This window comes from Schistocerca americana, chromosome 3, assembly GCF_021461395.2.
Source record: "Schistocerca americana isolate TAMUIC-IGC-003095 chromosome 3, iqSchAmer2.1, whole genome shotgun sequence".
Classification (NCBI taxonomy): Eukaryota; Metazoa; Arthropoda; class Insecta; order Orthoptera; family Acrididae; genus Schistocerca; species Schistocerca americana.
Genome location: NC_060121.1, coordinates 608,631,281 through 608,658,986, shown reverse-complemented (window position 1 = coordinate 608,658,986; position 27,706 = coordinate 608,631,281). Strand labels below are relative to the sequence as shown.

Below are 27,706 nucleotides of genomic sequence, written 5' to 3'. Positions count from 1 at the left end.
GTGTTACAGGACATGCCAGACTCCACAAACAGTGACCCCCCCTTCGTGAACGGAATCACTGGTGACGCACCCTGGATATGCGGATACGACCCGGAAAACAGATCCCAGTTGTCACTGTGGAAGCATTCCTCGTCACCAAGACCAAAGAAGGTCCGCCGAGTGCGCAGCATTGTTATAACGAAGCTGACTGGTTTCTTTGGCCCCTGAGTGTGGTACAACACGAGTGTATGCACCACAGGTTCAAATAGCCACCAGATAGTACTAAGGAAGGTCCTCCATCGCCTACCTGATGCTATGCGGCGCAAGAGACCGGACTTGCGGTTTCTCGCCTTTGATTCAGACTTTTGGCGAAAAACCAGATTCCTGTGCTTGAATAGGCTCCTTTTCTCCTGATATGGTCCCCTGCAATTTCTCGTTGTTACCAAAACTCAAGAGGCCATTGAAAGGAAAGTGATTTCAGACGAGAGAGCACATTATGGCAGCAACCACAGCCGAGCTAAACTTTATTCCGAAAGAGGGTTTCTCGGTTTGCTTCCAACAATTGCAGCACCGCAGCGAGATGTACGTGGAATCCAAGGGAACTACTCTGAGGGTGATTAGGTGTCCAACACTCAAGTTAAGCCATTTTTTTTTCGGTCAAAGATCAGCTACTTTTCTAAGAGACCTCGGATACCAATGAATGTTATTTTGTTCAAACATACATTTATGTAGACAAAACATAGGAAACATGACGTGAGGAAGGAGTTCAATCTGCAAATGGTGGTTAGTTATTAAAATAAATTACGGAAATGAATGATGAGCTACACAACTTGCTGTTAGCCCATAAACGCATGTTGCCGTGAGCAAATGAATACAGAATAGAGCGATTTTTTCTTTCTTTTTTTTCCGCAGTCATATAACAATGACGTTGCTCTGTACCGAGTTTTCAATTGTGCAGTACTTCAGTGTGATTCAACTGCCCATACCGCTGCCGATTTACACAGCGCGCAATCCTATAGTTGGCCTTCATGAACCACGCGCGAGAGTTTCATATACTTTCGCTCGCTACGAGCTAACTATTACTCGTGCAGGAAAATGAACGAGACCTTTTTGTAGGAAACTTAATGCATTTAAATTTTTTACTGAGATATGTTTCCGTTGTAGGCCGTAGTTTTCGAGTTATTCAAGAAAAACATAATAAAGTGATCTTCGAATGCAACCCCACTCCCACACTTAGGCCCACCATCAGGATTTCTAGTATGTTGTTTATGGACCTCCTTCCCACCACTAAACAAATATATGCGACTGCAAGGATTATTTCCTACATTCGACTTTTTTTGTTCTTCATTGATTCGTTTTGTAACACCGTCGTCTAGTCGAGAACCTATAAATTGTGAAAGTGACTTTTGTGTACATTTTAAATTGTAAAAGTTACTTTTTTGTAAATTTTACCAAAGAGTTTTGTGAGTTTTAACAGGATAAAATACACAATTACATTGTTGTGTTCGTCAGGCCCTCTGACTACAAAACTACTAAGGGTTAAGTGTGGATCGAATTGTCGACATAATTAGCCTTAGCGTAACGTTTCCTGAAGTCAAATTTAAATTAATAATGTCGTCGAAATTGCGAACTACGCTGGAGGGGTAACAGCACAATCAGGAGAGCCCACAAAAGGTTGAATATCGTGAATACTTCGCCTAGTCGGACATTTTTGTACAGCGGTAAGAGGAAGTGCCATGGAGAAACACTACAAATCCTGACTTTTAGGGATGAGTGTGGGATGAAGGTGCATTAGAAGGCACTTTTGTAGGTTTCTCGTGAATAACTACAAATCCGTGACCTCCATCGAAAACGTATGCCAATACAATATTTAGCTGATTAAATTTCCTACAAAAGGTACTTCTCATTTCTTTCTGTGGGACTAGTAGTTTACGCGTAGCGAGTGAGACAACATGAAAATATTGCTCGTTTTTTTAAGAAGGCAAGCTACAACATTGCGGGGCAGGTGAACCACCCTGTATATTTTCTCATGATGGAGGTGGATTAAGCAATACAATCATTTGTTTGCATTTGGCTAAATTGGTATGTTTTTCGCCTGAAGCGTGGATTATGATACGAAACGCATTTACAGTTGTGTACTTTGTATCAATTAATTTTCGTCTTACGTCTTCCGCAATTTCTCAGACCACACCTTCGTTAAATACCATCCGAGCCCGACAGACGGTCATTTCGCCTTGTTAGTGTCAGTGTCACTAACAAGGTCGTACACTCATCTTTCGCTCTAACAGTTGATATCTGTGCTGTCTGACATATCCGACAGAACAGACACCACTCGCGGTGATGCAAATACATGAATAACTGGAGTGAAAGGAATGGACAGGATACGAAATGGGAAAGAAGTAAGAAGGAAATAATGACTTCCAGTCACACGAGGCACTCCGGCTTTGCGACGACGATAATTGACAGTTTATGCCAGACCCGAACCCGGAAGCTCCGCTTCTCTAGAACGGCTACGCTAACGGCCTCGGCCGCTTGTACCTGTAAGTCTATGGGCGCAACGGCTCTCTGATGAACGGATGTGCGGATGCACAACCAACGTCCGAACTGCTACGGGAATCCGAAATCTGGGAATAGGGGGTTAATTTTCTGGGATCGTTGCGATGCAGGAGAGGGAATTCGGGAATTTGGGTCTGCAGAAAGTGTGTACAGATGGCCGAGGCGGTTAACAAAACCGTTCCAGAGAAGCGGAGCATTCGGGCTATAGTCCCGGTCCAGCACCAATTTTCAACTCTCGCCGTTACATTGCCGCAGTGCCCTGTGCGACTGAGAGTCATTATTTCCTTCCTATCTCTTTCCTTTCTTGTCCCCTTTCCAGTCCGTTCCCCACTATTATTCAAGCAAAAATCACGAATAGCGTTACACTGCTGAGTGCTTCGGTACGAGAGAACGAGTCGATGAGTATGACCCGAGCGCATCGCCACTTGCGTAACTACAGCGGGAATGAATGAAGCCCATTATTTCAGATGTAACAGCGGCGTCTTGATCTGCGAAAGCTGATGTAACAGCGACGCATTTATTTATGAATTACAAAACCCGAATATTAGACTCGTACTCGCTCCGTTTCTGATTTCTGTTCCAGGCACACTCCCAAGTCCCTTCTCTCGTTGCACACTCCCTGGTACTCTCCAACCAGTCCCGACTCTCGTCTCTCCCCGTTCCAGTCTTAACACCGCGATAATATCCCGCACACGGCAGTAGATGTCTTGTGGGAACACCACCCAAGCGCCTCGGACAGGACCAACAATAATCGACCACGTAACATATTTCACAAATCGATCATTCTGTTGCAACACAGGGAACCTCCACGTCGCTGGCATCTGGTGGAGAAGACTACAGGGATGGCTTCCACGCGGCGGCTGGCCTGATGGAGGACGCCGCAGCTGACGGCCTGGGCTACATGTCCGGTGTCCGACTCTACTCTGGGGTGTCAGAGGGCGACAGCGGCCTCAGCACCGCGGCCAGAGAAGCTGGAGAAGAAGCTGCCAGAGCCGGTCGCAGGGTGGTCCGTCAGACACCTCCAGGCACAGTGTACGACCATATTTTCAACGTAAGTTCACAGCATAGCTGTTCGTATTTAACTGACATCGAGCTTTAAACCTTCTAGTAACCACTTCAGTGTTGTGCGTCTTCGTGTTTTAGAAGCGCTATGACTGACATGTTACGTTTCGGACCTGCAGCAGCATACATTCAATTTCTTCTTCTAATTTTTCGGCATCAGAGTGAGCCGAAACACTGCCACCAGAGCACTCGCTCCGTCCCCTCAAGGCGCGTACACAATAGGCCAACGAAAACCAATGGAAAACAGCTAACCGCTTCACAATTTTCTTCTCGAGTCTGCAGCCGGATCATGAAGTCATCTTGATACAATATTTCCGTGGTTCACCTGGCCGCCATCTTCTGGTGAGTAAGCTGTTCCAGTGATTACGTGCAACAGGTTACTCATCTGAAGATGGCGGGCCAGGAGGACCGCGGAAAAGTTGAGTCAAGCTTACGTAGTCACAGCTAACCGCTTTGTTGGCCGAGATTTGCTTAGCGTGCACGGGCGGCAAATCGGAGTCAACGACGTGATTGGCCTTGGTTGTGGTTCGGTCTCCTGTCGCTAACATCTAAGCTTTGGCACTTGGTTAACCTTGAGACTTCTCTCCTAGTATGGACGCCGGATCGAACATTCATTGGTTCGATAGCAGTTTTGTGTGTCTCTAGAATGTTTTTTTTTTATTTTTTTTCAATAAAACATATGAGTTTGACTTGTTGCTGTCCTGAAGAACTTAATTTCAACAGTCGCTGTTTCATCTGCAGGCATTGCCTGCTCTCTCTAAAGTCTATATTTATCGCGCTGAAAAATACTGGAGTGTGGAGTGGAATATGGAGAGAGCATTAAAGCTGATATAGTTTTTCCGCGAATGGGCGTGTTTATGGGACGCTAACAACTGTGTTAATAAAGATAAGTTGAAAAGATTAGACGCTTGCAGGGAAGTAACTGAACTGTTAGTAATGAGCAGATGTGAAAAAGGAAATGTAGACTTCATTGACATATTTTGGCCGTGAACGATAAAGAGACAAGCAAAACTCAGAGTGACCATTAATCTTCCTGCTATAGATACAGCTCTTGTAAAAGAGGCGTCACCTTTGGTAATTTAGGGCCTGCACAATTCAATAGGCATAGTCCATTTCAATGCAGGCAGGCTAGGAAAAAACCTTACCTTCATAGTCTCGGATGTTATTGAATTTAGCATATGTCAAAATAAAGGACCATGTAAGGGACACTTTCTTTTTTTTTGTTTCGTCCAAAAAAATTCAATCCGAGATACAGTCCTTCAAAGACGACACTGTGCATACCATTTTGAAGATGTGAATTTTGGAAAAAATTCTCTGGAACAGTTCTAGATATTTTGTTGGTTTTTTTTTATTTTAAAGATTATTGCTTTATGATTACAAAGAAATCCTCCATTTGGACTTAACTGTCAAAGTTCTTGTACTATAGCGTTCTGAACTTTTTTATAATTTATGGAAAAAAAATTTATTTCAAAAATTCCAATCCATAAAATTTTGATTTTTTCCTGTTGGTTAGTACCATATAGTTCTACATCCCTTGAAAAGGAGAGCCGGCACTTTCAGGTTGAACAGGTTTTCTAAACAACTGATATTTTGCAGTACATAAAACCTGTTTTCTTATAACAGGGCCATAAAAATCAAAATGTTGCCTTATTTAACGCAATTTTAGTTTTGAAAGATGAGTGCACTCTGTTTTGTACTGAAATTAGCCACTCAATGAACTACAAATGTATTCCACTGCTTCAGTACCTTCCTTTGATGTAGAGTGGTGCCTTACTGTTGAACGTATTGGAACTGGAGCACTTACAATCTTCAAAAGATTGTCAACAGGAAGTGAGCACTGATTGCGTTGTTGCTGTCCTTCAGCTGGAAACCTATAACCAGCAGCTGGTCCATGTGGTAGCATAAAGTTCACTACAATTTCGTTTAACTCATAAGTGGTGTCTACAATCTCTGCAATTCGCCATTCACAGTCATACACACACGCACCACAAATATCCCCCTTCTTAGGTTGTGAATCCGAATATTATCCTGCTGTTTCTAAGGAGTTGGCGGAACGAACTAAATTTCTTCTTTCTTGCTCTTTAAAGTGCTTGCAATATTTCACCTATCATTTTGAGTCCAAAAATGTGTCTTCTGAATTCCTTTCACAGGAGTAGTGTGTTTGGACCATTCTCCTTTTTTCTGCTCACGGAATTCTTCAGTTTCCTCTTTGGACAAAAGAATGAGGGCTGTGGATGTGTAAGATTTCACGACTCTAGTAAAATCCTCAGCATTTTGAGTCGCAGCTGTATTTGGTCTGGAAAGATTATGTTTTGTAGCATGGTGCTTCAGCAGGATGCCTACACCATCACAAGGCCCCTCCCTTTCCCGTGACCAGTAGCACTGTATACCCAATCAGTTGGCACAACCGACTTGCTCAATTCAAACAGCTGGTAACGATTTTTAAAATGACTAGGAGTATCATCATAAATAATGACGATCTTCTCTACCCCTGTTTGCAGTAGAAGAATATAGCGCATTGCTAGCAAAGCATGTGCTGAGTCACGTCCTGTGTCATCACTTATAACTGCAACACTTGTGGTCTTGTTTTGAAAATGTGTCACTCCCGTAAAAATTGAAATCTGGTCATTACTCAAATGACATCCGTGTACTTCTTGTGGAAGAAATACAGACCAATTCTCAGCAAAATCACAGTGAAGCACTAAACATAATTCTTCAGCCTGTACACGCCCTTTCACTTCTGCAATGTGTTGTGGTTGCAATTTCTTCACATGTTGGTTTGTTACTGCTTTCACTGACCATTTACCAAGTTCATCAATGAAACTGTCAAAGGCAACAGTTTTGTTAATTAGTTTATTTTCCTCCCATGTCGCATATGTTATTTCTGTAGAGTTATCTGCTACGTCTTCCGGGACAAGTGTCTGTAAAGACAGTGATCCCTTTACAGGGCAGTCACCACATTCTTGACACAAATAAGTGGAGGAGGAGGAGGAGGAGATTAGTGTTTAACGTCCCGTCGACAACGAGGTCATTAGAGACGGAGCGCAAGCTCGGATGAGGGAAGGATGGGGAAGGAAGTCGGCCGTGCCCTTTCAAAGGAACCATCCCGGCATTTGCCTGAAGGGATTTAGGGAAATCACGGAAAACCTAAATCAGGATGGCCGGAGACGGGATTGAACCGTCGTCCTCCCGAATGCGAGTCCAGTGTGCTAACCACTGCGCCACCTCGCTCGGTCACAAATAAGTCTCTCGCTTTACGTCACAGACTACTAATCACTTCACATGCCCAACCAAGGTGTCAAATGCCAAGTGCTCCTGTAAGTTCTTCAAAGTTACCAAACAAAGTTCAAAATTCGCTCATACACACATAATCAGACATCTCTGGTGGTTGAGGAACTACCCACTTAGGTCGTAGTACATAAAATTTTGATCTTCCGATATGTGAAGTTGTGTAGTTACTCATATAAATTGCAAAAGTTTCTTTAATACTGCGAGTCATATAACTTTTCACTTCCACAACTTTTTGACCTTCAACTGTTACAGTTATAGTGTCTTTCTTGTTGGCACTCTGGCGAGAACAGTCCCATTTATCTTCCAGATAGAATAACTGCACCATTTGAACTTGATCTGCTTGTACAGGATGACCATAATAGCGACCCAGTCTTCCAAACATTCCTTTTACGCACCTCATATTTCTTTATTTGTCTACCATGTACGTTGATACTGAAGGAACGTGGTTCAAAACTGTTTTATCTGAAAATGTTCTTGGAATAATAGCTAAAACTCGCACCTTTTCACCGTAGAGTGCACAATATTCAACAACTGAATTGATATTTGCGAAAAATTCCTAGCAAGAGTAGCAAGAGTGCTTTGGTTCATTTCCTCCTTAAGATGGCATTCCAACTTTGAAGAGTGTCGTCAGTTTTACTGTAGTGTATTCACCCATAGCTTTAATAATTCCTCTGTGCTTTCTTGATGCATAGAGCTCATGACTCGAATTCACTGACCACTGTTTCCTAACAGGACTAACACCTACCTCTGTAGCTGACTGATTCAGGGTATTTAATTCTTCCTCTGTTGATGCAAAATCTACATAAGCACCATAGGAGGTTTCACCTTGTTCAGATATTATCATTGTTGTTATTCTGTCAAAACATCTAGAACATAAAAAGTCGTCACACGAAACATCTTCACTTTGAAACAGAGTCATCAAATCAGAAGAAGCCTCTTCAGTAAACAAATTAACACTGAACAACTGTATTACAGAAACATGCAGTGAACAACCACGACAAAGGAACTGACAAGAAACTACAACAAAATGTACACTTCTGGCCATTTAAATTGCTACACCACGAAGATGACGTGCTACAGACGCGAAATTGAACCGACAGGAAGAAGATGCTGTGATTTGCAAATGATTAGCTTTTCAGAGCATTCACACAAGGTTGGCGCCGGTGGCGACACCTACAACGTGCTGACATGAGGAAAGTTTACAACCGATTTCTCACACACAAACAGCAGTTGACCGGCGTTGCCTGGTGAAACGTTGTTGTGATGCCTCGTGTAAGGAGGAGAAATGCGTACCATCACGTTTCCGACTTTGATAAAGGTCGGATTGTAGCCCATCGCGATTGCGGATTTTCGTATCGCGACATTGTTGCTCGCGTTGGTCGAGATCCAATGACTGTTAGCAGAATAAGGAATCAGTGGGTTCAGGAGGGTAACACGGAACGCCGTGCTGGATCCCAACGGCCTCGTATCACTAGGAGTCGAAATGACAGTCATCTTATCCACATGACTGTAACGGATCGTGGAGCCACGTCTCGATCCCTGAGTCAACGGATGGGGACGTTTGCAAGACAACAACCATCTGCACGAACAGTTCGACGACGTTTGCAGCAGCATGGACTATCAGCTCGGAGACCATGGCTGCGGTTACCCTTGATGCTGCATCACAGACAGGAGCGCCTGCGATGGTGTACTCAACGACGAACCTGGGTGCACGAATGGCAAAACGTCATTTTTTTCCGATGAATCCAGGTTCTGTTTACAGCATCATGATGGTCGCATCCGTGTTTGGCGACATCGCGGTGAACGCACATTGTAAGCGTGTTATTCGTCATCGCCATACTGGCGTATCATCCGGCGTGATGGTATGGGGTGCCATTGGTTACACGTCTAGGTCACCTCTTGTTCGCATTGACGGCACTTTGGACAGTGGACGTTACATTTCAGATGTGTTACGACCCGTGGCTCTACCCTTCATTCGATCCCTGCAAAACCCTAGATTTCAGCAGGATAATGCACGATTGCATGTTGCTGGTCCTGTACGGGCCTTTCTGGATACAGAAAATGTTCGACTGCTGCCATGGCCAGCACATTCTCCATATCTCTCACCAATTGAAAACGTCTGGTCAATGGTGGCCGAGCAACTGGCTCGTCACAATACGCCACTCACTACTCTTGATGAACTGTAGTATCGTGTTCAAGCTGCATGGGCAGCTGTACCTGTACATGCCATCCGAGCTCTGTTTGACTCAATGCCCAGGCGTATCAAGGCCGTTATTACGTTCAGAGGTGGTTGTTCTGGGTACTCATTTCTCAGGATCTATGCACCCAAATTGGGTGAAAATGTAATCACATGTCAGTTCTAGTATAATATATTTGTTCAATGAATACCCGTTTATCATCTGCATTTCTTCTTGGTGTAGCAATTTTAATGGCCAGTAGTGTAATAAATGTCTACAATATTGAAAGTCAGTAGAATATTTGCAACAGAGAGAGTGGTAAGAACTAAATGCAACAAAGACAACAAAAATAACCCTTGAAAGAAAAAAAATGATTTTTTTTTTGATAAACCCTGTCCATCGTAAAACTGGAAGCCCTCCTTTACAGAGAATATAGCACAACATGGTACTAACCAACAGGAAAAGATCTAACTTGTCTGCATTGGCCTTACTGAAAAAAAAAATTTCTCTGAATTATAAAAAAAATTCAAAAGACGACAGAAAAATAACTTTGAAAGATATGCAGTGATACGGATTATGCCAATAACAAGTCAAAATCTTTTGCTTTCATTTGGGGAAAAAATCATTAAAAAATCACATTTCAATTCAGCTTTAAGTCAGAGAATAATTTTGTCCCATTATACTGCTTCTTATTTTCCAAAAGAGAGGTCGTCTACCAGCGTCATTTCTTCTTGTTGTTCTTATTCTTCTTCTTCTTTTTTTTGATGATCAGATTTTGCTGTAAAATAAATTCTGCACCTGCTAAATCTTCCTCTTCTCTCATAATATCGGCTGGTGTATTTGCAGCTAACACGCAACTTTACAGCAATAATTAAATGGATGCAACCTTGACAAGATATTAGACCCAACTGAGATTTCACTCGGCCGAATCCCTTGAATCCTTGGCTGCCGTTTGTTGGCTCTCGTTGGCCTACTGTGTAAGCACCTCCAAGACGCGTGGGGCGCACCGATGTGAATGCGGCCACAGATACTCATGCGCCAGAGACGCAGATCGGCGCCAGATATGTACGCATAAAATGAATCTTTGGCTATGTGTTCGGTCTACACTGGGAAGACGACGTATCATTATGAGCTCCTCTGTGGCGACTTCTTTGCCAATTTATTAAAAGAAGTGCCAGAGTCCATGATTTGTCCAAGCTGAGTTCGCCATCTCAATCAATTTAATTCTTTGCAAAACGACTTTTGGCTGTTTTTTTCTACATTGTGGCTGGGAACTAACCTGGGATTCAAGACTGTTAGTGGTCAAAGCTGCCGCTCCTAGATCATAGTGACGATAGTATGCTTAAAACACAAATACGAAAATTCATTTACAGCCTTCACAGATTCCAGACTACAGTTGAAAAAGAGATCATCCAAACTTTTTTTTTTTCAAATTACATTTACTGGAATAAGTGATCTTTATATCTGTATGCATCATTTGGTATAACAGGGGTCATGTCCTATCAACAGTACTGCTCGTTAGGACCATGATTTAGAGAAGGAGCATGTACATATAAACAAATGCATAATGGACCTGTTCCAGGAAAAACAACCAGACATTATAAAGAAAATTCTACACCATGTATCTGCTGAACAGAAACCAATTTATAACAGTATCTGCAGTTGGACAGCACAGGATGGACAAGATAAAGACAAAGCATCCCACCACTGTTTGCTTCGAAGTATTTTGCTTCTGGTTGTATTTCAGGTATACAATGGATTAACCTGTATGTTCATAATACATTCCCTTACTGCTATAATAAATATGAGTAGTATACACTTGCATAACACAATTCTCCCACTGTAAACAAGACGCTAGTTTCTTCATCAACATCATCAGTTTCGATAAGCACATTGAAACTCGTTTACTGACCACAGCCGATGGGTAAAGTATATTGTATAATGTTTCACCTAGGGGCCAATTTGTACATGGTAACTCCACGACACCATGCTTAAACCTATATGTGTAGTAAAACAGTTTTTATGTCTTGAAAAATATTTATTTTTTGGCACATGACTTCTTTTCCAACTCACCAATTCAATTATACCACAGCTTACTGAAAAGTAATTCGTCCAATATTTTTGTTCTGTTCTCAACACCAGTTGAGTATTATATGTTGTACATGTTACTCGGTCGATTTTCCCGCTTCGCTGACGCAAGTTGCAACGCTCTGGCACTAGAGGACTCAAGTGTAGCGTGTAACACAGCAGTGTGTAACTTAATTATGTCAGTGCTTGAGAAACAGTGTAACGTGTGCGTGGTAGATGCCTCGAATGTTCACTTCTTACAATGCCTTGAATGTTCACTTCTTACATGAAACAGAGGAGACTGGTCGTCTATCAACAAATGGCTTGCATTTTGAACGTGGGTTCATTAACATCATTGTGACAGGTAAAGAGAGTTGGGTTCACCATTTATGCCACGAAAACATGAGAACATCAGTGAAGTTCTGCCACAAAGGATCACCGACGCCAAAGAAGTTCAAGACTATGTCATCAACAGGCAAAGATGTAGTCACTGTGTTCTGGGATGCTCAAAGTGTGGTGCAATTGGATTTTATACTCAAAGACACCACCATAAATTCTGCAAGGTACTATGAGACTTCAGAAAACTGGAACGACGAATTCTAAGAATTCGTCCGTACATGGAGCATCCCGTCCTTCAGCAAGATAATGCCAGACCATGCACGATTGCCATGATATCTCCCACGATTCGACACCTTGGGTTCACCATCATTGATCATCCTCCATACAGTCCCGACTTAGCTCCATGCGATTTTCATCTGGTTCCAAAACTTAAAGAACATCTTGGAGGACTTCACTTTGATAGTGATGAGTCAGTGCAATCAGAGGTAAGGTTGTGGCTCCTCCAACAAAGTCAAATATTATACAGTGACGTTACGAACAAACTGTTATCTTGTTGGGAGAATATGTGTGTTCATTGCCAGGGTGAACACGCAGAAAAATAAATACGCAGACATGAAGAATAAAGAAATAAAATGTTAATAAAGTTTGTTTTATTTAAAAAGCTCTAATGGTTTTCACATAAAAATTCGGAGGCATCACGTTTCAGCTTGCACGCCCCTCATAAGAGACAAAGAACAAGAATGGATAGCAGTACTTGAGAAAGGAATGAGACAGGTGTTGTCATTTAACATATGTTCAAGATTATTATGCATACATTTGGTGTGTGTGTGTGTGTGTGTGTGTGTGTGTGTGTGTGTGTGTGTGTGTGTATGTGTGTGTGTGTGTGTGTGTGTGTTTTGTAACATCTAGTATTAATATATGTTTACCAAAAATTTCTTTCCTTCTTCCAAGTCAGTTGGAGTTTTCTTCTTCGATCCATTCGCCTTTCATTGTCAGATCATTGATTCATATTGTTTCCTTCCAGATCCCAAAGACGGTGCTACGTACTGTGAACCAGGGGTTGAACAACAGACAAGGTAAGTAGCTAATATCTAGGTTGTGTGGTAATGGCTAGTGGTGAATACATTTTTTCTTGCGTTCCCTCAGCATGGGAATTGAGCCTTGTAGAGTGGCCACATGGTTAGAGGCGCCCTGCCACGGATTGCACGGCCTCTCCCGCTGGAGGGTCGACTCCTCCCTGAGTCCTCCCATGGGCATGGGTGTGTGTTGTTCTTAGCATAAGTGGTGTGTAAGTCTAGAGACTGATGACATCAGCAGTTTGGTCCCTTAGGAATCCACACTTATTTGAACATTTGAACATAGGAATTGAGTGTCTTGTTTTTGAATGGTTGTGCTTCCTGCACAATCATTTCCCAGTTTACTGCAACATGTCTCCTCTGTCCTTAAAGCAACAACTAAGTGTAGACTATATCATTTCTTTACATATATCGATATTTTACTTTCGTTTTTCATTACACCCAGCGTAGTACTGAGATATCTCTCTGGTTATGCATGTTGAGGTTTCTATGAACCTAATGATATTGATTTCTGTATCTGTTTTCGATGGTATCTGCAACAAAAAACTAAACTTTTCAGTGCTAGCCTTCAGCGAGTAATGGCAAAGACTTCTTTGAAACATTATCCCAGAACATCTGTGTCTGTGTTAATTCACTTAACACATCCAGTCTGATGACTAACGCTATAAATATGATGAAACATAGCAAAAAAGTTTCATACAAACTAAGTTCCTAAACTTGAAAGTACGAACTATTCTCTACATGAACAGTTTCTTACCTTTCATTATTTTTGAGCAGAATTTATTTATCACTTCACAGGAAGCCACAGATATTTTAAGCAAGCGATAGACATGGAGAGAAAGACTGACAAACTTATTAGCTGTGACTAGGTAAATAACGTAAAATGTGAATTGTGGAGAATTTAGACACTGTAATGCACCTCACTATACATAACTTTCAAATTCATGCATTCACTTAGTTCATACTTATTGCATAATGGTTTTACATTCGAGAAAAAAATCTAATATGGTACACATACTTGTATGTAATGTGCAAACCTGTTGCAGAAGACAATCATTATAACGTAACACAAAAATACATGGCCAATACATGCTCAAAATTTTGAGGCCTCTTTTCCAATACAGAATTCTGGAGTTGTATGTTGTACACATACATCAAATGGCCTTGGAGATCTAGAAACATGTATGTATGGTATACATAGACACTTTTTTAATATAATATTGGCCGAGAATTCAACTTTGCACTTTGCGTTGACTAGGTATGGACATCAGTAGATCTAAAATGGGGTTCCATCTATCTTACCAATATTGACCAAAATCCCTTAGAAACTAAAATTCCTTCCAAAAATCATGATTTCAACCTTTTTTTGTTACCCTCCAGTTTAGATCTGCTAACATAATTAATAGAAAATAAGGAAAATATAGGAAAATAAAGGAAAATAATACCATTTCCTCTTACATTTTCTAATAATTTGCCTGTATTTCCCTATATTTCAGTAGCACTTAAAATTTTTTTGTTAAAAAGCCAACATTTCAAATTTTGATAGGAAATTATAAAAACTGTCTCATTTTATCAGAATCAAGAAAGTCAAAAATATTTCCTAAATTTATCAAACTAAAAACTCAAAGAATTGGAATTCATTAGCATTACTTTCATGAACTTTTTCCGTTCCTTGGAATCTCAGTTTCCACATTCAGAAATTGAAAATTTTAACTACTTATTAGTTTCAAATATCTATCTGACAAAATGATTTTAAATTCTGACAAAATGGTTTTAAATTTATCATTGAGCTCTATACAACTTTTCTCTCCATATCTAGTGTTCAAGTATCCACATCCAGTAATGTTATATTAAACATTTTACTTATAGGTTATTTAGTTTTTAAATGGATCAGAAGTGCTTGCGCTGTTGTACTTCTTCAGCAGTACATGCATTTATATTTAAAAAGTATTTAATAGGGTAAAAAGTAAATTTATTCAAAGTATCACATACCACACTTAAAATATTTTAGTGTTAGATTTTATGTTATAAACGGACTTAAAAAACAACAAAAAACTATCTATAAATATTTATGTGGTTGAAGAGTTAGCAAAAAGATACATTAAAATTATGAAATATATTCTACACTTTTTAAAGATGAAGAAGAAAAGTTTCCAATTTCTGATGAGGAAGTTGAAGATTATAATGATGATGAATATAGTGAATATGAAGAATATCATGATGATGGAGAGTATAGTGATTATGAAGACTATGACAGTGATGAAGAATATGCTGATGATGAAGAAGATCACAATAATGACAAAATTTAAATCTATAATTTATTTGATTAGAGACAGTTTGGCCATAGAATGTATATACAACGATGTATCTACTTTATTTTACAAAAACACGTTTTATCATCATGTTGATTTCATGCTTTTTTATTAACCTCAACTGAATAAGTTTTATCTTTAACACTTTGTATTAAATTCACAGTTCTGTATTGTTCAGTATTATTAAACAAACGAGCTTTTTAATCTTCTAAGGTTATTTTATTTTTTACAATACATTTATTTACTCCTGATCATTCTCCACATGGTCACCAACCTGATAGACATACATTTTTGCTCTTAAACCACAAAATTCTATCGTTATCTTTCCATTGCAACCATCCTTTGTCTTACCTAGAACTTTCTGGATTGTTTGTGGAATGTTACATATATTTTCTGTTGGTAGTCACTTGTATCAAACTGATCAAACATTCATTTCATGTCTTCACAGTAACCTTCAGTTTCCATATTGTAAATGTAGCTGTCCATATCTAGATACCAAAGTGAACGGTTACCTTCCCCATTATTATCTTTTTCTCTCTCTCCCAATCTATGTTAGAGCATGCCAGTTGTGTGTGTGCTCAGGCATCTCGTACACATGCTGCGTACCTGTTTGGTTCAATGCTTGTAAGTATTCATTGAAAGCGGACCAGCCTGAAGTTAGTATTTCATAGATTAGGTGATTATCATATTACGATTTTGCAATGGATAGTGCAGGGGAGCGCTCAAGCAATCAAGTGTGCAAGTAACTAATTACCATGATCTAACAAGATCTACATTCTTTTTTTTTTTTAATTTTCATCCCCACCATATTATGATGACTTCAATTTTAGTACTAACATTGTTCTCTAGACAGGATGGGGGTGTTATGACCAGTCACTGAATCCATGAAATTAAATTCGTATAACATTTTTATTATTTACCCAGAAACTTTACAAATGTTATAATTGCACTCTTATCTACCACTGAAGGTGCCCATATTTTCAGAAATCTATTCAACACTCTCTCGCAGTGAAGGTGCTTATACTATCATAAATCCGATCTTGTGTGTAATATTGTGCACTGGGGAAGGGCAGGGATCTACACCGCTGCATCTGTAGTCCATCTGCTTGGACTGTGATTGGAATTCACGCCCCTTGTTGTTACTAGGACCAAATCGTTATGAATTAATGAACCGCACTTTCGTTCCACAATTGTCACTCTCTCCATTACTTCTCAGCACCGTTCCCTGAGTCAGAATTATAGGAAAGATTCTTGGTGGCAAAATGGGGGAGCAAAGCAGCTGCAAACATCTCTCGTATACACAAAAAACCAATTTCTTTAAAAATAAAACATCCTATGAAATTTGGCATATGCAAATAACAATTTACAGCACATGCATGCATTCTCACCTTAATTACTTTCAAGAACGAACTGGTAGATCGCTGGCAGTGCAACTCGACACCACATGTGTGATCGACACCAACAGCTATTTTTTTTTTTTTTTTTTTTTTTGTACACACTTCAATGTTCATTCTTGTTTTCAATCTATACAAGTATTCACACACAAACATATTATTTACCAATTAGTTAGGATGTGGAGCCTCATCCAGACTGCTGCTTGCAAATGGGAGTAGTCATGAATCAAAAGATCCTTGGACAAAACTTAGAGACTTAAGTAAATCACACAAAACACATGCATATCCTAGCAAGTTTCACATGGAATCATCGTCTAAATTTCTCATCAGCAGTTACGACCATGTGTTAAGCTGACTAGGCAGGGTGAGGCCCCATGTCACTTTACCAAGACCAGAAAGAAATTTACAATTGCAAAACACTACTGCTAAAAGTGGAATTAAATGATTTCTGATACTTTTGTTGCTCTCATGTGCTGAAGGCACTAACTGATTGCATTACTACAAATGGGTAATGTGACCCCCCCCCCCCATGCTCACTTCTGGAAAAGAAACCCTAACTGAAAATTTTAATTTTAGAAGCAAAATTTCTCAAAAAATCAATTGTCGTAACGACATGCTAACTACTTCCATCCTGAAAAAGAGCAGATTAATAACAATATAATAAAATATATCTCATCCCACACAGAATATGGCACCAAAGGTGGAAATCGTCCTTGATTCCATCTGTTCAGTTCCACAGCTTCCCACAGAGTGACCATGTCATGGCGGCCCTTCCTGGTCGTTCTCCTCCGCCTTGGAGGAGAGGGGAACCTCTTACCAACCCCAAACTACCCCTGGCAGACAGGTGTATTATCGCTGCCTTTACCCCAAATTTATATTGTCACTAACCAATCTACAGAGTCTACCAGCAGACGAACTCTTAATACAAACTCAAAGTTAATTAACCCGAGCCAACATGGATTAATAAAAGGAAGTGCATTTATGTAATTATGAAATAAATAAACAAGTAGTCCATTTCTTTATTTGACATACAACATTTCCTAAATTTGGAAAAATGATAAACTTATCTCAAACATCTATAGTATTCAGTATCATACGATGGAACAAGCTAATTATAATGAGATGGAACAAGCTGTTCTCTCTCAATTCAGTATTTTCTCCATTATTTTTGTTTCAACACTCTATTGTGAAAACCATACATCAGTTCTTCAGATATATTAAGAATGCCCATACCAATATAAATTGGTTTGAAGGACAGAACTTTTGTCCTATTCATGAGTTTTTCATTAAATATCGTTATTTGTTTAAAATTTGGCTTTACTGCAAGTTCTTTGGGCTTGTTTGCATACAAGACCAATTTTATGTCCACTCTGTTTCTTACCTTTTCTATTGTTTTTTCAAACTGCACGATGTTCATGAACTTGCAAAAACAATCTTTCTCGAGGTCATTCTTTGCCTTAGTCTTCATTTGTCTGTTCAAGTCTATAAATTTTTGCAACCAGTCACACTTCTTAAATTTTAAAGCTATGTGTATTTTGTTATGTTAATACCAAGAGGCAGGTATTGTTTAAGAATTCTGTTGTAAACTTCATAGTTGTGTTTGTCAATCAAAGTAGTCAACAACCTGCTTTCTTTAGTCCCACGCACAGTTTTATTTTCAGGAGCAAGTGGTAAACTTTCAGCAAGTCAAGCAGTTCTCCTCCTTATTCTAAATCAGCTTTAAACACATTGACAGATAAGGAACTACAACGCCAAATTTAATTTTCATAAAGTGATGAAATTTCGGGAATACATTTGTCTAAGTAACGTATTTAAATGATTAACTTTGCAAGGGCACAAGTTAATGTAAGTGAAAGAAAAGCCACTGCAAATATGAAATGCTGGTACCTTAATAACCATTGTTACCGCGAGAATGTTGAATGCAAGCTAGCAAACGAGCAAGCATTGTGTTGTACGGTTCCTGGAGTCACTTTATGGGATGGAGTTTGATTACTGTTGCACATGATCGATCAGTACAGTAATGTTAAGGCGGGTTGTGGATGCTGCTCCAGTTGCCTTCCAATGATTTCTCATAAAAGTTTGATTGGAAACAGATCTGGTGATCGAGCTGGCCAAGGCAAAATGTCGACTCTGTAGAACAAGTTGCAATACCTCTTGGAAAACACCTGCTGTAATGCTGTTCATGAATGACAGCATCACAGGTCGAATCACCAGTTTAACGTGCAATTTTGCAGCCAGGGTGCGTGGGATAACCATGAGAGTTCTCCTGCTATCACACGAAATCACACCCCAGGCCACAACTCCAGGTGTAGGTCCAGTTAGCCTAGCATGCAGTTACACTGGTTGTAGGACCTTAACTGGCATCTTTCTAACCAACACGCAGCTACCCCTCCAATGAGCCCTTGCTTGACACAGTGCACCTAGTTTGCAGCTGTCCTTGAAGTAACTGCTTTGTAACAGTTTGTTGTAACACTATACTGCCAAGCGCGCTCAAATTGCTCCTGAAGATGCAGTTCAATGTGCCAGAGCCATATGTCAAACACAACTGTATTCCCTCTCGGTAGTGCACTGTTGCCGCCGGGAGCCTACTGATCTTTGGACTAAATATTCTCTTGACGACTCCTTCCAGCAATCATGCACGGTAGCTATATTCCTACCAAGTCTTCCTGAAGTATCGCAGAAGGAGCATCCAGCTTCTCACAACCCTATTACATGACCTGGTTCAAACTCAGTTACAATGGCGTCTTTGTCGTCTTAAAGGCTTTCTTCACTAACATCAACTCACCACATACAGACTTAAATGTAACTAATGTGCATGGCTGTTACAGTGATTATTTAGAGCAAACCTTATTTGCATCCTCGTACTGGTGTTATGAGCAACACTAATTTGGGACTGGTGAAAACTTTGAATAGATATCATCTTTCAGATGTAGAAACAGACGTGTGAACTTCTTTTTATGTCGCACAACTCGCTCTTGATGCTGCGATTTTTCTTTCTGTCACTGTGTATACCCAACTCGAGCTGTGTACAAAATTTCGCTCGTCTTTTTAGTATCGAACGAAGTTGTATTATCCCATTCAATCCCAACATAAGGCAAATATTGGCTCAAAGCATAACTATTTGTATATTTTCTGGCAAGTCAGTGTATGATGAACCTCTCAGTAGAATATATCAGTTAATAACTAGTTGTAAAACAGTAATTCTGTTTAATTTAGTTAGTTGATTTCTCTACCTGACAAGTTTGACACTTCTTGGTCGTAATTTCCTCCTTTTACATAAAGAAAAAAATTAATAAAGAGTAAGCAAAATTTATGTAGTCCTAAAGATTTCTAGGTTTGAAATGCATTTTGTAATATATTTATTATCACTGGAATTAATTATGATGGTTTATTGAACACTATGCAAAATGATGACAAATAGGTTGTACCAGCTCTAATTCCCTATTTTGTGAATTCATATAAAGTTCTTTCCTTGAAAAAATACAAAAAAAAACCATTAATGCACCTGAACACTGAATTTATTCCTGTAGGCAAACCCATAAATAGTCCTCATACATCTCTTTTAAACTGCATTCCTCTTACTTTCTATGGCAAAATTCATTGAAGGAGAAGAATGTTATCCCTGAACATGTGTCAACCACACCATTTAATTTAAAATCTTAACGTAATCCCACTCTAGAAGTGGCTCTGGATATCCCGCAATTTATTCTAATGTATGTAAACATGCCAAATATATCATGTTGCTGATAAATAAAATACTGACACAACTTGGTAATTCATTCACTCAGTTCATTCTTCGTAAATCTTGTGAAAAGAACTTTTACCAGTTAGTTATTAGCTGTGGTTGTAGTTTGTATCTGCAACTATCCATCTCACTTCTTAGAAAAATTATGTACAATTCCATACACAAATAGTAAGTGATTGAACTACTTACATTCCCATATTGACTCAACTGGTTCATTTGGTGTAGCAGAAACAAAGGAAGTAGTTTTTAGTATAGATAGCTGTGTTGGCAGTACAGACACTTAACAATGCAATCTCTGAATAGCATCATCATCATACTGATACAATTCTAAATTAAACCATTATGATAAGGAAACATTATTGATCCATACACATCTGTGTACCTAGACCTAAAACCTGACCAATCTCATGCACTAATACATCAAATACATGTTTTTGGTAATTTGGTGTGTTATTATCAGTCCTCAGGATCACAACTCATCATCATCTATGTGTATTTCTACTGAATCTTAATTCATAGTTGGAAAACATATATGATGTAACAGAATATCTTTCTCATCTGGTTGTCTTGGTCATGGGTGCTCATATATTTCATACATATGTGATGATTTATAGTCTTTTGAGATGAATAAATTATGTATCAATTGAAAGGTGAAATTCTGTAGATTTTTAAAGTACTAAAACGTAAAAACTGAACATTTCGTGATTTTGAACCTTTCCAGAGCCCCTTAACAAACTGATGATTTTCATCAGTTAAACACACAGCAAAGTCTTCTTCTGAGGTAGATAATATTTTATAAGGTGATATTGTTTTTTGTATGAAACATTGTGATAAATTTTGATATTTTTAAATGCTCTCTCAGTGAACTTCATGTTTTTTTGCGCATGATATACTCTTCCATTTTATTTTGTTTTGAAATTCTCTCAGAAAATCTTCAGATAAATTTTACATTTCTGCTGCAATCTTCCAATTTATTTTATCTTGGAATCCTCTCATAATATCTTCAGACAATTATTGATTATATGATATATTGTAATAATCTATTCTGTCTTGAAATTCTCGGAGAAAATCTTCAAATTAATTTTGAAGCATTAACATATTAAACCAGCTTATTTTATGTTGAAATTCACTGATAACATTTTCAGATAAAGTAATAACTTTTCCAGTTGTCTTCATTAAACAGATTTATCTTTTTAACAACTATGTTTCCATCATATTTATTTGCTACAAACAATTTATATTATTCCTCAGAATCTACATTTTCATGTATTAGATAAACCATATGAATAATTTTTTTTTCAATTTTTACTTCTTTTCATTTAGCTTTTAGTCATTTACAGTATAATTCATTACCTCATTGTTATTGTTATTTCTTTCTTGTTTTAGAATATCCTTTAGTTTCTAGTTCTTTCAGTTGATATTTTAGTGCTTCTACAGTACCATTCTTCAGATATTCAATATTGTTACTGCTGTTACTAATAAGAACAATAATTTGTTCTTTTCTAAGTCTAGAACATTCTTTAATTTTAGAGATTTTAGGTTCTCCATTTAAAAGATTTGCTTTTGAATAAGAAAACGAAAAACAAGCTACAGACACTGTGAAGCCACTGTCTGAAAATGTGACAAAATGAAAACTGTATATAAAAATTGTATTCTAGAAATAAGCCAATTCCAAGTACATCTAGTGTAGCATGCAGTTTAAAATATCAAAAGCACATTTAATGAGTATATTTGAATTCATTTTTTTTTGTCATCAGTCTACTGACTGGTTTGATGCAGCCCACCACGAATTACTTTCCTGTGCTAGCCTCTTCAGCTCAGAGTAGCACTTGCAACATACGTCCTCAATTATTTGCTTGACGTATTCCAATCTCTGTCTTCCTCTTCAGTTTTTGCCCTCTACAGCTCCCTCTAGTACCATGGAAGTCATTCCTTCATGTCTTAGTAGATGTCCTATCATCCTGTCACTTCTTCTTATCAGTGATTTCCACATATTCCTTTCCTCTCCGATTCTGCGTAGAACCTCCTCATTCCTTACCTTATCAGTCCACCTAATTTTCAACATTCGTCTATAGCACCACATCTCAAATGCTTCGATTCTCTTCTGTTCCAGTTTTCCCACAGTCCATGTTTCACTACCATACAATGCTGTACTCCAGACGTACATCCTCAGAAATTTCTTCCTCAAATTAAGGCCGGTATTTGATATTAGTAGACTTCTCTTGGACAGAAATGCCTTTTTTGCCATAGCGAGTCTGCTTTTGATGTCCTCCTTGCTCCGTCCGTCATTGGTTATTTTACTGCCTAGGTAGCAGAATTCCTTAACTTCATTGACTTCGTGACCATCAATCCTGATGTTAAGTTTCTCGCTGTTCTCATTTCTACTATTTCTCATTACCTTCGTCTTTCTCTGATTTACTCTCAAACCATACTGTGTACTCATTAGACTGTTCATTCCGTTCAGCAGATCATTTAATTCTTCTTCACTTTCACTCAGGATAGCAATGTCATCAGTGAATCATATCATTGATATCCTTTCACCTAGTATTTTAATTCCACTCCTGAACCTTTCTTTTATTTCCATCATTGCTTCCTCCATGTACAGATTGAAGAATAGGGGCGAAAGGCTACAGCCTTGTATTACACCCTTCTTGATACGAGCACTTCGTTGTTGATCATCCACTCTTGTTATTCCCTCTTGGTTGTTGTGCATATTGTATATGACCCATCTCTCCCTATAGCTTACCCCTACTTTTTTCAGAATCTCGAACAGCTTGCACCATTTTATATTGTCGAACGCTTTTTCCAGGTCGACAAATCCTATGAAAGTGTCTTGATTTTTCTTTAGCCTTGCTTCCATTATTAGCCATAACGTCAGAATTGCCTCTCTCGTCCCTTCACTTTTCCTAAAGCCAAACTGATCGTCACCTAGCGCATTCTCAATTTTCTTTCCCATTCTTCTGTATATTATTCTTGTAAGCAGCTTCGATGCATGAGCTGTTAAGCTGATTGTGCGATAATTCTCGCACTTGTCAGCTCTTGCCGTCTTCGGATTTGTGTGGATGATGCTTTGCCGAAAGTCAGATGGTATGTCGCCAGACTCATATATTCTACACACCAACGTGAATAGTCGCTTTGTTCCCACTTCCCCAAATGATTTTAGAAATTCTGATGGAATGTTATCTATCCCTTCTGCCTTACTTGACTGTAAGTCCTCCAAAGCTCTTTTAAATTCCGATTCTAATACTGGATCCCCTATCTGTTCTAAATCGACTCCTGTTTCTTCTTCTATCACATCAGACAAATCTTCACCCTCATAGAGGCTTTCAGTGTATTCTTTCCACCTATCTTCTCTCTCCTCTGCATTTAACAGTGGAATTCCCATTGCACTCTTAATGTTACCACCGTTGCTTTTAATGTCACCAAAGGTTGTTTTCACTTTCCTGTATGCTGAGTCTGTCCTTCCGAGAATCATATCTTTTTCGATGTCTTCACATTTATCCTGCAGCCATTTCGTCTTAGCTTCCCTGCACTTCCTATTTATTTCATTCCTCAGCGATTTGTATTTCTGTATTCCTGATTTTCCCGGAACATGTTTGGACTTCCTCCTTTCATCAATCAACTGAAGCATTTCTTCTGTTACCCATGGTTTCTTCGCAGCTACCTTCTTTGTACCATTGTTTTCCTTCCCAACTTCTATGATGGGCCTTTTTAGAGATGTCCATTCCTCTTCAACTGTACTGCCTACTGCGCTATTCCTCATTGCTGTATCTATAGCGTTAGAGAACTTCAAACATATCTCGTCATTCCTTAGTACTTCCATATCCCACTTCTTTGCGTATTGATTCTTCCTGACTAATTTCTTGAACTTCAGCTTACTCTTCATCGCTACTCTATTGTTATCTGAGTCTATATCTGCTCCTGGGTACGCCTTACAATCCAGTATCTGATTTCGGAATCTCTGTCTGACCATGATGTAATCTAATTGAAATCTTCCCATATCTCCCGGCCTAACCATAAACCATTAACCATAAAAATTATCCACTAAATTTATTCACTTGGATCAAATATAGTTTGTTTATTCTGTCCAAACAGAAAAAGTATTGATCATGAATGACACTCCATCATTTTATGTTTTTGTATAATGTTCACAATGTCAGCTGTTTTGCACTCTGAATTGCGTCAGAACATAGAAGATGTTATGCTGAATTTCATAAAACGAATGAGAAACATAGTAACCTACTTACTTTAGAATATAAATACATTAAAAATGAAATGCAAATTTTCAGACATTGTTCAAAACATCCTGTTCAAAAGAAAAGAATTTTGTGAACAGTTGATGATTCTAAGGAGCCAGTTACAATATTCAGCACATAACAGAGCAAAGAAGTAAAAAAGTATTATTTGACTGTAGAAAAAATTTTGAGTATCTGAAGTATACTGCAGTTGTTGAAAAAAGTATGTCTCAAGAAAATATTGAACACCAATTTAAAAAATTACATGAAAGAGGCAATGAGTGTTAAAACTTAAAAATACAGTTTCTGATGTTGCAGACAGGAAAAAAGAACAGATTGTTTACATATCCCAAGAAAAGGTATTTCAAAGTTGGTGATGTGCTGTTTAAAAGTCAATTATCAGGAAGGCTGTGAATGTACAAAAGTCGAAAACCTAATAAAAATCAACAATTTGTATTAGAACCTACAAATGTACAGAATATAAATTAGTAGAACATACACTTAATACTTATCTAGGTGTACACAGGGTAGATAAGAGTAAATAAATGTACAATATCCCCTTCACTAGTTATACTATTTTGTTGAGAAAGTATTAGCACAATGCAAAAATATTGTTGATGAAATAAATGACAAGAGAGAAATGCTTATGATGAAATTTTGAATGAGTTTCTTACAGAATTTGGTCAAATTTTAATTGTGGAGGAACTAAATTCAAAACCTATGCATTTGATGATTTATCTAGAGATATCCTAGCTCCAGTTACTTGTGAAATCTATGAAGACTATCCTCATAAACATACTATGGTTAGAAAAACTTGAACTATCTCATAGAGTCAAATGGTTATAAAAGAACAGTATGAAGTAGATATGGAACATAACAGAGAATATTACAAGGGAAATAAATCCAAAGACATTTCATATGTATTTATAACAGAAAAATTTATATTCTGTTTTTATGATACCAGAAACAATGCCTATTTCATCAAAATTCAGATACACATGCTCGTCAGTAAGTTAAGTTATGTGTGTATGTAATCATCAGGAATACATAAGTATAGAACAAATTAAGGGAAAATTTTTCCATTTGAATCTGTTCAGTTATATAATAAAAATTGTACATGCAAATGGAGCTAATTCTAGATATACAAAACAACAAGCTTGTTCAAAAGAATAAAAAAGGGTTGTGATAACTAATGAAGAAAACAGTTATAACCGCATTCAATGTTTACCACTGAATTTGGAATGTATAACTTGAGATTTAAATCAAATATGCCTCTTGTTGAAAAGTTAAGAAAATGGGTAACAAAAGTAGTTTCACCATTTATTAGAAAACATGGTGAATATAAAGTAGCAAAAAACTTAAAATATAGTATGAAAGGTTGAACATTTAGAAACAAAGAAATTACTTTGTCTGTGGTAAAGAGAAAAAGAGAAGTACTTGAAATCTTAAAAAGATGACTTTGTAGATCAGTGTAACAGAGAGATGAAATAACAGTATAAGTGTATCGAAATGCTGTACACGAAGTGAAAATATCGTTTGAGAAATTTGTTTGTTGTTTTACAATCATTTGATAATGAATTTGAGTATGTTTACTATGCAGTTGGGTACCAAGAAAGAAAGCTTCAAGTACAGTTATATGAACTTGAAGAAAGAACAAAGTCTGAAGACTGGTTCAGTTATCACTGGCATCCAAATTGTGAACAATAACAGAAATGGAATGTAGTCAAAGTACAATCTGCGTATACAATCGAATGGAAGTGCAACTGCACCACAATGTTAATTTTTCCACAACTTATTTTACGTTATGTAATTGGTACACAGAGCAACAACTTTAACAAGGTGTAAAAAATGGTTCAAATGGCTCTGAGCACTATGGGACTCAACTGCTGAGGTCATTAGTCCCCTAGAACTTAGAACTAGTTAAACCTAACTAACCTGAGGACATCACAAACATCCATGCCCGAGGCAGGATTCGAACCTGCGACCATAGCGGTCTTGCGATTCCAGACTGCAGTGCCTTTAACCGCACGGCCACTTCGGCTGGCAACAAGGTGTAAGAAATCTCTTATAGAATAAAGTGTGAAAGCTAAAACAGTCAAGATTGTGTATTCTCTTTATTTATGCAGCTATTGTGTAATTTATTGAAACCTAACTATTTAACATCTACTTGATCACCTTTGTTTCTTAAAACTTTCTGAACAACCTATACATCAGGATAATTAGTTTCCTTTAGCTTATGCTTACAAAAATTTCCTTTCACTTCCTTTTAACTTGTACGTAATTGAGTTAGTAAGATCAACACTCTCAATTTCAAAAATGGATCCTGATTGGTCGGATGTGTGTCCTTTTCAAGTATTCCCTTAAGTTCAATAATTCTAACTTTGTGACCTACTTTATACTTGGGTGTAGTACCTTCGTTGTCTGCCACATAAACAGTTTTCAGTAAGTCAGCCTCATTTTCTTCGATTCCATCTTTTGGCTTCATTTTTGATGTTGAATGTTTTGTGTTGTACTTATCAGCTAGATTTGAAACAAAATCTTTCCATTTCAGTTTCCTTGAAGAACAGATCTTTCCACACCTCTTCCTTCAATATTCTGTTAAATCTTTCAACAACTGATGGTTTCAGTTCTGTAAGAACTGAGTAATCATTATTGTTGCGTGTCTTCATCATTTCTTGAAATTCTTTACTATAGAATTTCTTACAGTTCTCTGCATATTTCTTGGAGCTCCCTCAAACAGAATTTTTTCAGGCTCTCCAGAAACATTTTTACCAGTTTTATATTTAAGTGGATTAAGCAAGCAAATTTATTTTTCAAGTTTTATTCAGATTTTCACAATCTATTTCTACTAGATCTGCTTGCCAAAACTGATGTATAACATGAAAGACACAATATTTGTTTAAAAAAAATTTCGCGTTGATTTACATAAATCATTAATAATTTTTTCACAAATATTTATAAATTTTTCATTTATACATTTTTAAATAATCTACTCTTTTTAGTTTTACATATTCTGTAAACACTAATCCCCTGTCTTGAATTTTTATGTATTACTCACTGAGGATGACATGTTTCAGTAAATTTTCTACACTTCAATCTTCAGATGTGTTTATCCATTTACATAGGATTAAAATTCAGTTATAATTATAACATAACATTTTCAGTTCATCAATCATGAGCAACTTACCTGAAACAGGTATAGTTGTAACTAATTGATTTAGAGACATAAGCTGTTTATCTTTCCGTTTCATTTCAAGTGATGGACTATTCTGGTGAGTGGGATACAAAACTTATAGTGCCTTACTATTATATCTCCTTATCTCTATCTTGAAATCAGTACATGACATGTAACCATTTACTTTGGCTCCAAATATAACAATTAACTTGATTTTTACATAATACTCAGATATGCATTTTAATATTTCATTGACAATAGCAAAATGAAATTTCAGTTTCTCTATGTCACACACTCT

At 37.9% G+C, this 27,706-nt stretch overlaps 1 protein-coding gene across 1 annotated transcript in view; it reads left to right on the top strand.

Moving 5' to 3' along the window:
• The window catches only part of LOC124607217, a 64,360-nt gene extending 49,451 nt beyond the window's left edge, over positions 1-14,909 (top strand). Inside the window, exons 3-5 of the mRNA XM_047139487.1 lie at positions 3,335-3,586; positions 12,496-12,547; positions 14,684-14,909. Coding sequence (XP_046995443.1) covers positions 3,335-3,586; positions 12,496-12,547; positions 14,684-14,856 — 477 coding nt within the window. The 3' untranslated portion in view covers positions 14,857-14,909. The remainder of the gene's footprint in view (positions 1-3,334; positions 3,587-12,495; positions 12,548-14,683) is intronic.
• The last annotated feature ends 12,797 nt before the right edge of the window (positions 14,910-27,706 follow it).